At 38.6% G+C, this 13,359-nt stretch overlaps 1 protein-coding gene across 2 annotated transcripts in view; it reads right to left on the bottom strand.

Moving 5' to 3' along the window:
* wdr11 (WD repeat domain 11) overlaps positions 1-13,359 on the bottom strand; it is an 87,326-nt gene that overhangs the window by 14,872 nt on the left and 59,095 nt on the right. For both annotated transcript variants that reach the window (XM_052027431.1, XM_052027432.1), the window contains 9 exons: positions 13,248-13,354; positions 10,122-10,236; positions 9,481-9,652; positions 7,389-7,497; positions 7,018-7,080; positions 6,782-6,847; positions 4,492-4,657; positions 3,254-3,349; positions 950-1,115 (listed from right to left, as the gene is read on the bottom strand). In XM_052027431.1, the coding sequence (XP_051883391.1) occupies positions 950-1,115; positions 3,254-3,349; positions 4,492-4,657; positions 6,782-6,847; positions 7,018-7,080; positions 7,389-7,497; positions 9,481-9,652; positions 10,122-10,236; positions 13,248-13,354 (1,060 nt within the window). The remainder of the gene's footprint in view (positions 1-949; positions 1,116-3,253; positions 3,350-4,491; positions 4,658-6,781; positions 6,848-7,017; positions 7,081-7,388; positions 7,498-9,480; positions 9,653-10,121; positions 10,237-13,247; positions 13,355-13,359) is intronic.

Raw genomic sequence — 13,359 nt, 5'->3', positions numbered from 1 at the left:
ATGGATTTTATGAATTGCTGCTGGATTTGATAACTCTTTCTGTCTGATGCTTGACAGAGAATGGCACCAGAGGGAATACAATTATAGAGCAACACAACAATACTTTTTCAGAAGACAGGTTCCTGGCTGAAGATGTGAAAAACATAAAATTTGAGCTTGTTAAGTCAACACAAATGAAAGTGGTAGTTCCAGTGCTGAAGAACTTCCATGGTACTCTTACACTGCATAGTTTTTAAAAAAATGTCGGGTTCTATAAATGGAGAATGTTCTGATTATCTTGCCTTGCCTACCAGCTGAAGTTTTAAAATTTAATTTAACATAACATTTTTTGTCAACCGCCAAAAGTGACAGGCATTTAGGTTTGATAGCTGCCTCTGAAAATATTGTTAATATTTAAATGGATATCCAGTACAAGTAATTTGTGGTATGCTGATGGCTCTTCTAGGATTTCCATGTTTATGAAGATCAATTTGCTCAAGGTTCCTTGTGTTTTCATCTGCTGCAATGCATTACACTGTCTGAGAAGAGACTTCACACCTGGGAAGTTTTCCTTGCTTTTCTAAACAACTTATCTACGAGCAAACACATTGTCTAAGGCAGTGGTTTTCAGACTTTATTTTTCAGGTGGCCCACTTTAAATAAATGGTTCACCCATGTTACCCAATTAATAACAACATGCTGTCTGGTCTACATTGGTTTAAAGGAGCACTTTTTTTGTCGTTTAAAAATCATCCCACAGCCCATCCGAGAGTTGTAGCCAGCACTTTTGAAAACCAAATCTCAAGGGCAGTGAAAATGTTAATCAGGAATGGCATTCAAATACAACTCTGTCTAGAAAGCCAACAGTAGCATTAAAGCTACTCTAGAGACTACTATATATGAGAGTGCATTTACAGAATTTTAAGTAAACCATAATGTACATGCTTGAATTTATCTCACAGATTGTTACCTGCTAGCTTTCCATTTGCTATCATGTTAGTAGCCACCAGTTTTATGGTGCTCTGGGAAGGACCTGAAGAGGTTATGGTGGTAACTAGGCAAGCTTTCAGGGAATCACAGTAATAGCTTGGATTTTCTGCACTTGTTTCCAGTAGCAACTGCACTGCCCTGTCCGTCTGTCAAATATAAACAAACACATTTCATTTTGTTTACCAGTATTGCTATTTCTTGTATCTCAATCAGACCTCAATCAGCGAGGACTGGTAACAACATCTAATCCTCGCTGATCATCAACACAGGTGCTTAGTCCCCTGCTCTACTCTCTATATGTACATGACTGTGTGGGTAAGCACAGCTCCAAAGCCATCTTTAAATTTGCCAACAACACTACTGTTGCTGGATGAATCACAGGTGGAGATGAGTCAGCTTACCGGAGCAAGATAGGACATCTGGTTGAGTGGTGCCACAACAACCACCTCTCACTCAACGTCAGCAAAATTAAAGAGCTGATTGTTGACTTCAGGAAGGGGAAGGAGGGCGAACATGTGCCAGTCTACACTGGGGGAATGGTGGTGGAGTCAGCAGCTTTAAATTCCTGGGCATTAACATATCGGATGACCTGACCTGGACCCAGCACATAGATGCAATCAGAAGGAAAGTGCGCCAGCGTCTTTACTTTCTTAGGAGGTTAAGGAGGTTTGGCTTATCACTGAACACTCTAACAAACTTCTACAGATGTACTGTTCAAAGTATCCTAACTGGTTGCATCATGGTCTGGTACAGCAATTGGAATGTGCAGGAACACCAACAGCAGCAGAGAGTAGTGTACTCTGCCCGATACATCCTGGGCACATCCCTCCCCACCATCGGTAGTAGCTACAGGAGGCACTGTCTCAAGAAGGCAACATCCATCAAAGATCCCCACCATCCAGACCATGCCATCTTTTCGCAGCTAGCGTCAGCCAGGAGGTACAGAAGCCTGAAGTCCCACACCACCAGGTTCAAGGACAGCTCCTTCCCATCAACCATTCGGTTCTTGAAGCAACCAGTAAAACCCTAATCACCACTACAGTTTAGCAACACTGTGACCACTTTGATCACTTTGCACTTTTATGAATGTTTTTTTTGTTCTGTGTTTTTTTTCTTGTGAAAATTATGTATAGTTTATGTTTAATTTACATTTTTCTTGTGAATGCTGCTTATATGATGCTATGTGCCTGTGATGCTACTGCAAGTTTTACATTGCACCTTTGCATACAAGTACTTATACATATGACAATAAACTCAACTTTGAATGTCCAGGAGCTGACTTAACACCAGATGTATGGACCTTAGCAGAACAAACCAAAAAGGATGAATGAAGCTTAGTGCATCTTCAGAACTTATATTTATTTGATACAGTTTGAGCCCAGAACTCACTTTCCAACAGAAATGCTGTTGTTTACATCTATCTTCCGTTTCCATGAACACAAACTTCTAATCAGGCCACTTTTAATGAAGATCCAAATAAAAGACTTGAACATTTTAAACATTACACTGGTACCTTGCTTAGTGTACAGGATGTATTGGCAGGAATGAGCTAGTAGAATCAGTCCTAAAAGGGGTGATTATAACATTATATACAGAATGACCACTATTATGCTTATTACCATGCAGAAATCTCTGGGCTGGGAAGAACTCGGCACAGGGAAACAAAGGGAGGGGGGAACAGCAGCTTCCATCACATCCAACTGGTCATGATGAGGAATAGTGTAGGATCTGGGTGATCTGTCAGGAGAAAGCAGGTGCCATCAGTACCCAGGGGTGGGGGGGGGGGGGTGTTGTCACAGCACACAGCAGGCAGGGGGTCACAGCAGATTCACTGCATCCAGATTACTGGCACAGCAGGGTGCAGTCTTCCATTTTTATAAGTATAGGCAGCAATGGACCCTGACTGGAGGACCAAGAGCACTACACAAATCAGCACTAAGCAAAGTACCAGTGTAATTGGACTCCACTGACATTTAAAAAAAATTATCAATATTCAATGTCTCTTGTAAATGTCATCTCCCTGTCACACCTTACAGTCAACTCCACCACTCTGATAACATTGCCTACATCCAAATGACTGCCAGCAACAACAAATGGTTCTCCCTGTATCGTACAAAATACTGTTCAAGAACTTACAAAACATTTAATTCTGAAACTCTTTACAAATTTAATTCTGATAATTTATACTTTAATATTTTTACTTTTACACAAGTTAAGCACTTAGCAGATTACTACAAAGAATATATTACACCATTAATAATTGAAGTGGATGTGAATTTCTTACCTGGCCTAATAAAAGCAACTGGTCTGCACATTTCCTTGTGTGATCATATGTTGTTCTTTTTGCTTCTTGCAGGTTAACTCGCTCAATCTGAGATTTCTAGAAATAAAATGGCTTTTAAAAACTTGCAAAACAATGAAGCCTAATTGCAATGAAACTACTTTTCAATATCATCTTAATTTGCTAGGGGAAAACAAAAATTCTTCATAGCAAAATTTATTCTTTAGATAAATGAAAAATGTTACATTAAGTAAAATGAGGTTGTTTTTCATTTTATTTTACTCCATTTCAATACAAGTATCCAGTAGTCTTTCTATAAATGTTCCTGTTAAAATTTAACCATGAAATCCTTCAAAATTGCTTGTCTTATGTCTTTGTAATACATGTGTCTGAAAATGCAGCAAACATCTGAGAGAACAAGATTTCATTTGCAATGACATTATTGCCAATAATGTCTTATTTCAGTCGCACTGCAAAAATATCTAAAAGAAATAAGACAGATAAAGGGATCTTGAGGATTCACATGGGGATTGGTGTACTGCATTATTTCTGATATTAAATGATAATATTTTGAGAATCAGTTTTAAACTTAATTTTGAAAATTTCAATATTGTGTCAGATTTAATGAAAGCATGCAATTAATTTAGATGCATTTGAAACTATGAGAATTATCAATAATACTGGAATGTGCACTTTAGGGCACCACAACCAGTGCATAAATGGCTCATACTTTGCAGAATTATGGTATTCCAGATGTGGTCTAACCAGGTGTTTGCAAAGTCGCAGCAAAAACTTCCTCACCTTTAGATTCTAGCTTCATGGTTTTAACGGTCAATGTTCCGTTAGCCTTTTGAGGACCTTTTTGCACCCAACTTCTACTTTCTCTCTACATCAGTCCCTTTAGATCTCTTTGGACTTCCATCATGAACACGAGTCATAGTTATAGAGTATTACAGCATGGAAACAGGCCCTTAAGCCCAACTCGTCCATGCTGACCAAGATGCCCATCTAAGCTAGTCACATTTGCCCACGTTTGGCCCATATCCCTCTAAGCCTTTCCTATTCATGAGCTTTTTGAGCTAGACAGCAAACTGGGCAAAACAGCAGTCATCTTGAGTCAGAGTCCAGAAGGAAAAAGAAGCAGTTTAGGAAACATCTATGAAGAGAATAATCAAGGACATGACAGGTAATTTGCTGGGTACTGGATCATAGGAGAATTCGTCAGCTGCAATTTGTGTTACCTGGAAGTAGGAACTCTCACACAGTACATCATAGCAAATATCCAGTGGGCTGGCCTGGCTCTCTTGAATGCCATTCAGTGCAACTAGGTCTTTTCTTTTTGAGAACCGATACAAATAATGAGCAGCAACAGTCCAGAATAGCAGTTCTGACTCATCACCAAAAAGCCTACAGAAGGAAAGCAAAACACTGGAGTGACTTAGAGAACATCAAGAGTATGGAAGGCTTATAAACAATGAACATTTTTACTCGATACACATCAGGCATGAATAATAAAAACATTCTCCTATGATAAAAGTCACCCGTTCAGTAAGGTAATTGTAATGACTACTTTTTTGCACCTCACTGTGGTTCAATACTATTTAAAGCTCAGTACTCACAGAGTACCACAGAGAGTAGCAGATAGCAAGACACTTCTGGGCAGGATAAAGGAAAGAAAAGATTAGGAAAGGGGTGGGTTGGGGTGAGAGGAACACAGGGTTCCAGGGTCCTTGAGATGCATTTGGTGGTGGGGAAAAGGAAAACAAGGAAAAAGATACTGAATGTTAAATCCAGACACGGAATCCCACAACAACATTCTACTGAAGAGCGATTGGTCCTACCAGATCAGTGTTTTGCCAGTAGTTGCGGAAGAGTGGGGAATAGTGATGTGAAGGATGGCTGGATGGTAACATATATGCCCTTGTGTGCGCATGGGGGGTAATGGGTTGGGTGCATGTGAATCGTGATATGAGAAAGGGGACAAGATGTCCGCACATCCTGAGGACTCTTGGTTTTCATGTTACAAAATGCTGATGATTCCCAGTGGGGAAGGATAAATTTGTCTATCTCAGATGCACAGAGCTTTGTACAAAAGAGAAACATCAAAATTTTGGCTGTCTGAAGCACAATTATCTTAAGCTCAGTGATGGGAGTTGTCCTAATTAAACCTCCAGATCCAGGTGATACATCTCCTGCCTTCCCTGACTCCATTTGGGAGCTGCCCGCAGTGTCAGCAGGTTCAATCCCCATTCCTGTACTTGAGCACTCAATCTGAGCCAAAACTGCAGGAGTGCTGCATTAGTACAAAGCATTAAGCTAAGATTCTGTTTGCCAGCAGTGGCAGTTTGAGCAGATCTCACAGCATGGCTCCAAGACGACAGGGTAATTTCCAGTCAACCAAGACCATACAAACATAGAACTGGCCATTCATCTCAATGCTGCCTGGTGGGTACAAAATTATTAAAGCCATAAACTAAACAGAACCACTGAACACTGGCTTTCATTTCAAGAATGACATTCAAATGCAGAAAAGTGATGTCAAACATGTTAGAAGATGCCCTTTTTGAATTGTTTTGTTGATGACGGCATATTGGGTATTTAGAAATTAATTTTAAGTTGAAGAGATAGATTGATCAATACCAGTAAGCACATTACAATATAAATGATTGAGTGAGTAAAGTCAGCATTATGTTGCTTGGGAAATAGTGTAGAAAGACAAATGTGGGAGTATGAATTTAGGTCACAAAACAGTGTCACAATTCAAAGGAATGACAGGTAAAAACTGCAAGTTTGCTTGAACCTGAAGTTTCTCACTTTAAATTATTAACAAAATACAAGATCTGACATAAAATAATCATGCATGCATGGTAGAAGAGCAAATAAATCTACCAGAAACCAAATGGATGGGAATTAATAAGAACCAGGAAGTTGGGCCAATAAAGAACTTAACAGTTCATGCAGTATATTAAGGGAGCATAAGTGTAGACTGTGAGAAACATCTGGAGGGTATGAACATCCTCCTAGATGGAGTCAGGGAAGGCAGGTGCCTTCCACGAGAAATGTTTCAAGTTTGACAATGCAAGTTAGAACACAAAATAAGCAGGTGCTAAAAGCAGGAAGAACTGATATGGGTTCAATATCCAGCCAGGTATGATTTTTAAAGAATTGGTTATTCTGTGGCTCTGCAATTAAAAGACAGAAAACAGTTATATTAAAAGATGAGAATTAGATAATTGGGAGTTGTAACAGGAGATGGGCAATGGAGCAGATTGTTTCAATGACACAAATAAGCTTAATGACAGTGGGAAAGGAAATAGAAGGGATAGAAATGTAATGCAATATGAAGAGTAATGAATATTTTCAGGCCTGGGAGAGAAGGTGCAACTTTTGGAAAGATGGAAGAGAGCCAGTACTCTTGGTTTAGAACATAAATAACTCTATGCGTGATGCTCATGTGATTAACTGTTTAATTATGGAGGGCAGGACTGAAGAACGCAATGGCCAAGCTACTCCAAGCTGGATCCAAGGTACCTTGCCACCAACAAACATCGCTGCAGCAGTTGGAATTCAGGGTCTATGAGAAGGTGCTGGATGTCACTGCAAAGAAAATAAACAGCATTAACGTGTGCATATTACATCGAGAAAAGTGTATACGGATTTGATGTTTTATGTGCTAATACGCAATTGTAAAGATTTAATCCAAAATACAGTTAAAGACATCATTTCAATTTTATGACATGAAATACACCTGTAAATTATGTACTCACTTTGATATAGAGTTCAATTGTTCCTGCATAAGGAATTTTATTTCTTTATTTTCTGAATAACGGCTGCAGAAAACAACAGGAAAAAGTTATCAGGCTCCATTTAGTTCAAACAGGTTCCACTTCAGGAATAAATAAAAGCATCAAGTAACTATGCATAAATATATCAATATATAATTAAGGTACAGTAGAATTTCAACACTTAATTGCTTTAACAATATGCTAACGCATTCTCACTAAACATTCAAATGATTATCCTAATTATCCGGAAGGATAATAGCAATATGCACTCATGAAACATTGATTTTTGCTTACAAATCTGTAAGCTCCATAATCAGTTACAAAACAACAGGTTAGGGTTAGTATGTACTTACATTTGCATGATATCAAGTGAATACTGTCCATTCCATGGTTGATGCAACAGGAAAGCTTTCAATGCAAGACAAGATCTGGGAAGTAGGAGGTAAGGACACCAAATCGGATCTATACAAGAAAAATATAAATACTCCAGTCATAAAGCAAGCTTCTTCACTGATGATCAGCAGTATGATTTCAATTCACTGCAATTCTCTTGTATGCATGGGTTTTAATTATGCTGGGTGTCAAGCCGAGCAAAGGAGTAACATGCAGTTGTTTAAAAATGAGGAAGTGTGCATAAAAATGACTGAAATCGACCCTTTAACTGAGAAAGCAGGCTAAGCATTCCATTAATAGCCATTTTTGGAAAGTAAAACAGAATAAAAAAAAACATCAAATCCTGTTCAATACATATAAATGGAAAAATGTAGATATTCTCAGGCAAGGTTGGAAAAACAACAGATTGGAAGATCAGACGAAGCTGAGCTTTAGGAAATAAGTAAGTCTCTTTAATAATGGCAAATAATTTGAAGTCAGATTTTCTGCTCTTCCTCAGACTACACAGTCACAGCCTTCAGTATAATCAAAGAAAGTCAGTCACTCCTTCAGTATTTCAAAACTCCATGCCACTTCAAAGTAAAGAAATTGATCATATTTTGGCTTCTATGCTAACGTTGTGTGTAAAATCCTATCTATATTTAAAATATTAGAGACAGAATAAAAATAAAGGTACCGTGAATAATAGGGAAAAAAAACATTGAATGTGGTTATTTATTCCACAGTATTCCAAGTGTAGGAAACACTAGAATCACATTCATAATGAATTTTAAAACAAAAATGTAAATTAATTCAAAAACAATATGCAAAAACCATATAAATGTCTCTCAAAGGATGAAAATTAGAATGATTGGTTGAAAGGTAAATAAAAGATTTCAACTCAGATTAAACCTTCCTTTGAGCATTAGTGACTGCCTCCAACTTTAGCTGAGAGAAGTCAATAGAATGGTGAAAGATGTTTGCTGTAGTGGTGAGATTCCATCAGCAGGTGGAGTACAGGCTGTACACAGGGGCAAAATTGCATGAGAATTAACACCTATCCATCTCCCCATCATGTGTATAAATAAATGGATGGCTATTTGTCTGTAATAACCATGATCAATTTTGCATAATTTACAAAAAACACAGCTATTCCTGAACTACAGGAGCACTCAATGTAAATTATGACTGCTTTAGAGTGAGAGGATGCCAAAAAGTAATGTATTTATGGTTCTGTACACCATTGTAACAATTTAACAAAACATCATATTTTTAAATGCACAAAAGCATGTACCAATAAAGAGAGTCTATCTGACTGATTCAGTGTACTTAAACTCAGTGCTTACTTTGAGTAGCTATCTTACATGAAAGAGTACTTTTATAAATGATGTTCTCTTACACCAATGCTGTACTGAAATGACCTGCATAAACAAAGTGTTCCTTCATTTACTGGGAGAAATCTGCAATATCTCAAGTCCAATTTCTACTTCCAGTCCTACTAATACTATGGCTAGAGAAGACAGATCTTTGACCATTTCTGTGGCATGTTTTCAGGCAACTATATATACACCAAATTTTTTCTAAAATGTAACGACACCAACTTTTAGATTAAAAACACTACAGATGCTTAAGAAGAGGCAATTTAGCCATAAATCCATGGAGAGGAGCTAATATGATCAAAACATCAGAATCTGAACTCAGCCGAGCATAAGAGCAGCCAGTAACTGTCCGCAATAAATGAAAAGCAGAATATGAGGTTGGCGATTTGAAGAGCAAGAGAATTGAAAATTAAACTCAGCTGGGTACAAAAGCAAAGACATCATCAAGAGCATCCCTTTTAAGAGGAAAACTACAAAGTCCAGGAATTGCAACAGATGTAGGAGAGAGGAAGAGAAAGCTGGAATTTCCATAATAACAACACTATCTTTGGAACAGACCGCTAATACATATTGAATACAATTAAATTATTTGAAATAAAAATAATCCTAGCTACATGCAAAAATACCTTATAGAAGCTATATAGCACACGCATAAAATCACATCATGTTTTTACACTTAAACTTGTAATCACACCTGTTAATTCCTGCTCATCTATTCTGTAACTTGCTGATTTCATTGCTATCTCCAAAACCCGAATACAGCCATCATCTGAAGCCAGAACAACTTTATCAGAACTGCACCAATCTATGTCAAGGACCTTGTAGCTGACATTCCGACCAGTTCTCATGCTGCTTACCATCTGAACCTTAAAACACAAAATTATAAGGAATTAGTATTTTTTTAAAGAAACAAAGGACTGCAGATGCTGGAATCTAGATGAATAAACAAGATGCTGGAGGAACTCAGCATTCGTAGAGAAAAGCAGACAGCCAACATTTCGTGTCAGGACCCTTCTTCAGGACTGACCCGAAACGTTGACCATCTGGTTTTCTCCACGGATACCGCCTGACCTGCTGAGATCCACCAACATCTTGTTGTTAATATTTTTAAAAAGCAATTAAAACCATTCTACTAAATTTGTTTCAATGTTTGCATTTTTGATCAAATTCATTTAATGTATGAGAAATGAAATTTGAAAAAGATTCAAATAACAAGCACAACATTTATTAATAGCACATCAAGCATAATGAACTAGAATGCAACTTGTATGGTACTTTAGAAATTCTTTCAAAGAAAATTGGAACAGGGAAAAGTCTGAACAACATTAACACTACCTCCTTAGTATCCCAAATTTCAACTCCATCGTTAAACATCATTAGAAGTTTCATGTTTCCCTTTCCAGGACCAAAACGAATCTTCTTTACCCAACCACGGTGAGTAGGAATTCCTCTATTAAATAGAAATCCAAACAAGAATTTTAATAAATGAGCCTCTACATCAGCTCAATTAAAACAAATAGAGAATGACATTTATCTGGTTAAACAAAAGTCAACAGCTTATACCTCCTCACCGGGATAGCACAAACAGGCAGTTGGAGAGCTGTAGTCAGCCATAGAGAAAAGAAGTGGCAAACAGATGATACTAGATGCCCTCTACATGGTCACACAAGTATCCAGGCCCCGGTCGATTCATCTTAAAAGTGGCTAGTTTGACAGTGGATGCATTGTTTATAATTTTCCAAAAATTCCCTAGATTTGGGGAAAGTTCCATTAAATTGGAAAATAGCAAATGTAATTCCTTTGGTCAAAAAAAAGAGACCAGAAAGAGGAAACGACAAATCATTTAGCTCAACGTCTGTCATTGAGAAAATGTTTCAAGGTACAATTAAAGACGTTACAGGAACGTACTTAGAAAAAGTCAACGTAGTTTTTTTGAAAGGGAAATCACATTTGACCCATTCATCGAAGGTCTTGGAAGCACAGGCATCCCTAATGTAATGGGGGTCGGGGGGAGGGGGCAGTGTCCATTCCTGGAAAAATGGGCTGTCTCACGATTTTCCATAACTTAAAGCCGCATTACCTGCGCGTGCATCAAGAAACGCAAGTTGAAAAACTTTATTTTTCCACATAAATTCCATAAGAGTGTATTTTATTCCATATCTCAAATTCTTGAGTGGTGATTTGAGAATTCTGTAAGAACGATTTTCCATAACAAGAGCAGGCAGAGCATGTGTTTGTCTGTATGTGTTGTGGATACAGGGAAACAAATGGATACACTTAGATTTCCAGAAGGTATTTGATAAAGGGCCACATCAAAGCCTTTTGGGGAAAATAAAAGTTCATGGTTTGGAAGGAATAATTCATAGTTTAACCTGGATAAAAGATTGGTTGGCTAACCAGAACTAAAATAGGCCTTAATGTGCTTTTTACTAGTTGCCAAGATGTGATGAGTGGTGTGCCACAGGCATTTTTTTACACTTTATATAAATGACTTGGATTAAGGCACCGAAGGCATTTTTGCTAAATTTGCTGATGACACAATGATGGATGGGAAAGTAAGCTAAAAGGGGACATAAAAGAGGCTCAAAAGGGATATAGAAAGGGTAAGTGAGTGGGCAAGGAGCTGGCAAATGATGTGTGACGTGGGCAAATTTGAAACTGTTTTCTTTTGCAGGTAAAATTTAAAAACATATTTTCTAAATGTCTTGGTGCAAAATTTACCAAAGTTATTGTGCAGGTACAACTAGTAAATGAGGAAATGTAATAGGATTTTAGTTTAATGCTAGGGATTGTAGAAAAGTAGGGAGGTTATGTTTCAGTTATATAGGGCATTGGTGATACCACATTTGGGGTATTGTGTATAGTATTGGTCTACCTTTCTAAGGAATGACGTTAATGGACTGGAAGCAGTTCAGAGAAAGTTTACTAAACATACCTGGAATGAGTAGTTTTTTTTGAAGTAGAGATTGCACAGGCAGAAGAGTAAAAGGGGATTTAATTGAAACGTTTGTTGAAACATTCGAGATCCTCAGAGATTTTATTGCTGTTGTGCTGCCTTACAGCTCTGGGTATCTGGATTTGATCCTGACCTTGGGTACTGTCTACATCAAGTCTGCCTGTCCTCTCCGTGACCAAGTGGGTTTTCATTAGTTCCTTCAGTTTCATCTTACATCCTAAAGGTGTGCTGGAAGATTAACTGGCCACTGTAAATTACTTCCTAGTATAGGCAGGTGGCAAAGCAAAAAGCAAGAGGGAAGTTGATGAGCATGGGAGAAAGAATAATTTGCAGGGCTTCAGGGGAAAAGAGAAAGGAAATGGGACTGATGGGATTTCTCTGCTGCTGGGAAACAGCATAGATTGGATTGGCTGAATGGCCTTCCCCTGTGCCATAATTCAGGTCCTCTCCAGGTTAAGGCAGGGTTCCATTCCTGTGAGCTGTTCGTAACCCAGACAGTTCGCAAGTCAGAAATGTGGCCGTGAACTGAGTTCCCACAAGGCAGAAGATGCCTGTAGCCCCGCAGCAGCCGACAAATCCATCCCGCTGGTCCCCTAAATGCTTGTTTGTATGTATGGGCTGTACTTAAGTCAGGTGTTCATAAACTGGGGAGGACCTAGAAGTAACAAAGTTAGTCTTGCCAGAGTGGAGTTGGATAGGATGCTTCCTCTTATGGGATAATCTAGCACTAGGGAGTCACTGTTTAAAAATAAGGGGTCTGCTACCTAATACTGCTTCTTTAGCACTCTTTTCCTCAAAAGGCAGTGGAAACAGAGTTTTGGACTTTTTTAAGGCAGTGGTAAATAGATATTCGATAAGCAAGGAAGTGAAAGGTTACTACAGGTAGACAGAAATCATTCCAAGTTACTGATGAGCCATTGGCCACATCCTGCACCTAATTTGTATGTTTGATGCATTGCCCCAGAAAAATGCCTTAATTTATGCATGAGTTTCCTCAAGAGAACCACAAGCAGACAACATCATTTCTGTAATCACGCACAAGCTGCGGCAGCACGACTTGTAGACATTGACACTTGTGTCAGCATGGGCATACGGCAACTGAGCTGCTCCCTGCGGAAATCTCCATCTCTAATTTGGCTAGTCAAGAGGTGATATGATGAAGTGGGGCAAAACTGCAATACCTAGATCTATGACTGGGACAAGGGGTGGATCATCCAAATACCTTTCAGTCTGCCCACTGCTCAAAGACAGATCGTGCATAGCTTGGGATCTTCTCAGGGGCAACTTGTGAACGTCAACAGATTTTGGTGGATGGACGTGAAAAGTAGTGGTATGGACTTCATTTCCCTTCTTTGTCACCACAAACAAGTCAGGTGATCCTGCATTATTGAGTTACAGGATGGCAAACACATCTGAAGCAAAAGTGCTCAAATATGATGGCGTCACAGGGCAGTCACACATTTAATTACTAGACACCATGTTTCAGAAGTTCTAAATTCATTTACCTTGAAAGCCTAGCTTTTACGTCCCAAAAGTTCACATTTCCATCAACATCTCCCAGCACTAGCATCTCTCCCTTCCATGCAATGCATGTGATGCTGCCCATGTCTCCCTGCA

This window comes from Pristis pectinata, chromosome 12, assembly GCF_009764475.1.
Source record: "Pristis pectinata isolate sPriPec2 chromosome 12, sPriPec2.1.pri, whole genome shotgun sequence".
NCBI classification, from domain to species: domain Eukaryota; kingdom Metazoa; phylum Chordata; class Chondrichthyes; order Rhinopristiformes; family Pristidae; genus Pristis; species Pristis pectinata.
Note: the sequence above shows the minus strand (reverse complement) of the source record. Positions and strands in the feature narration are given on the sequence as shown.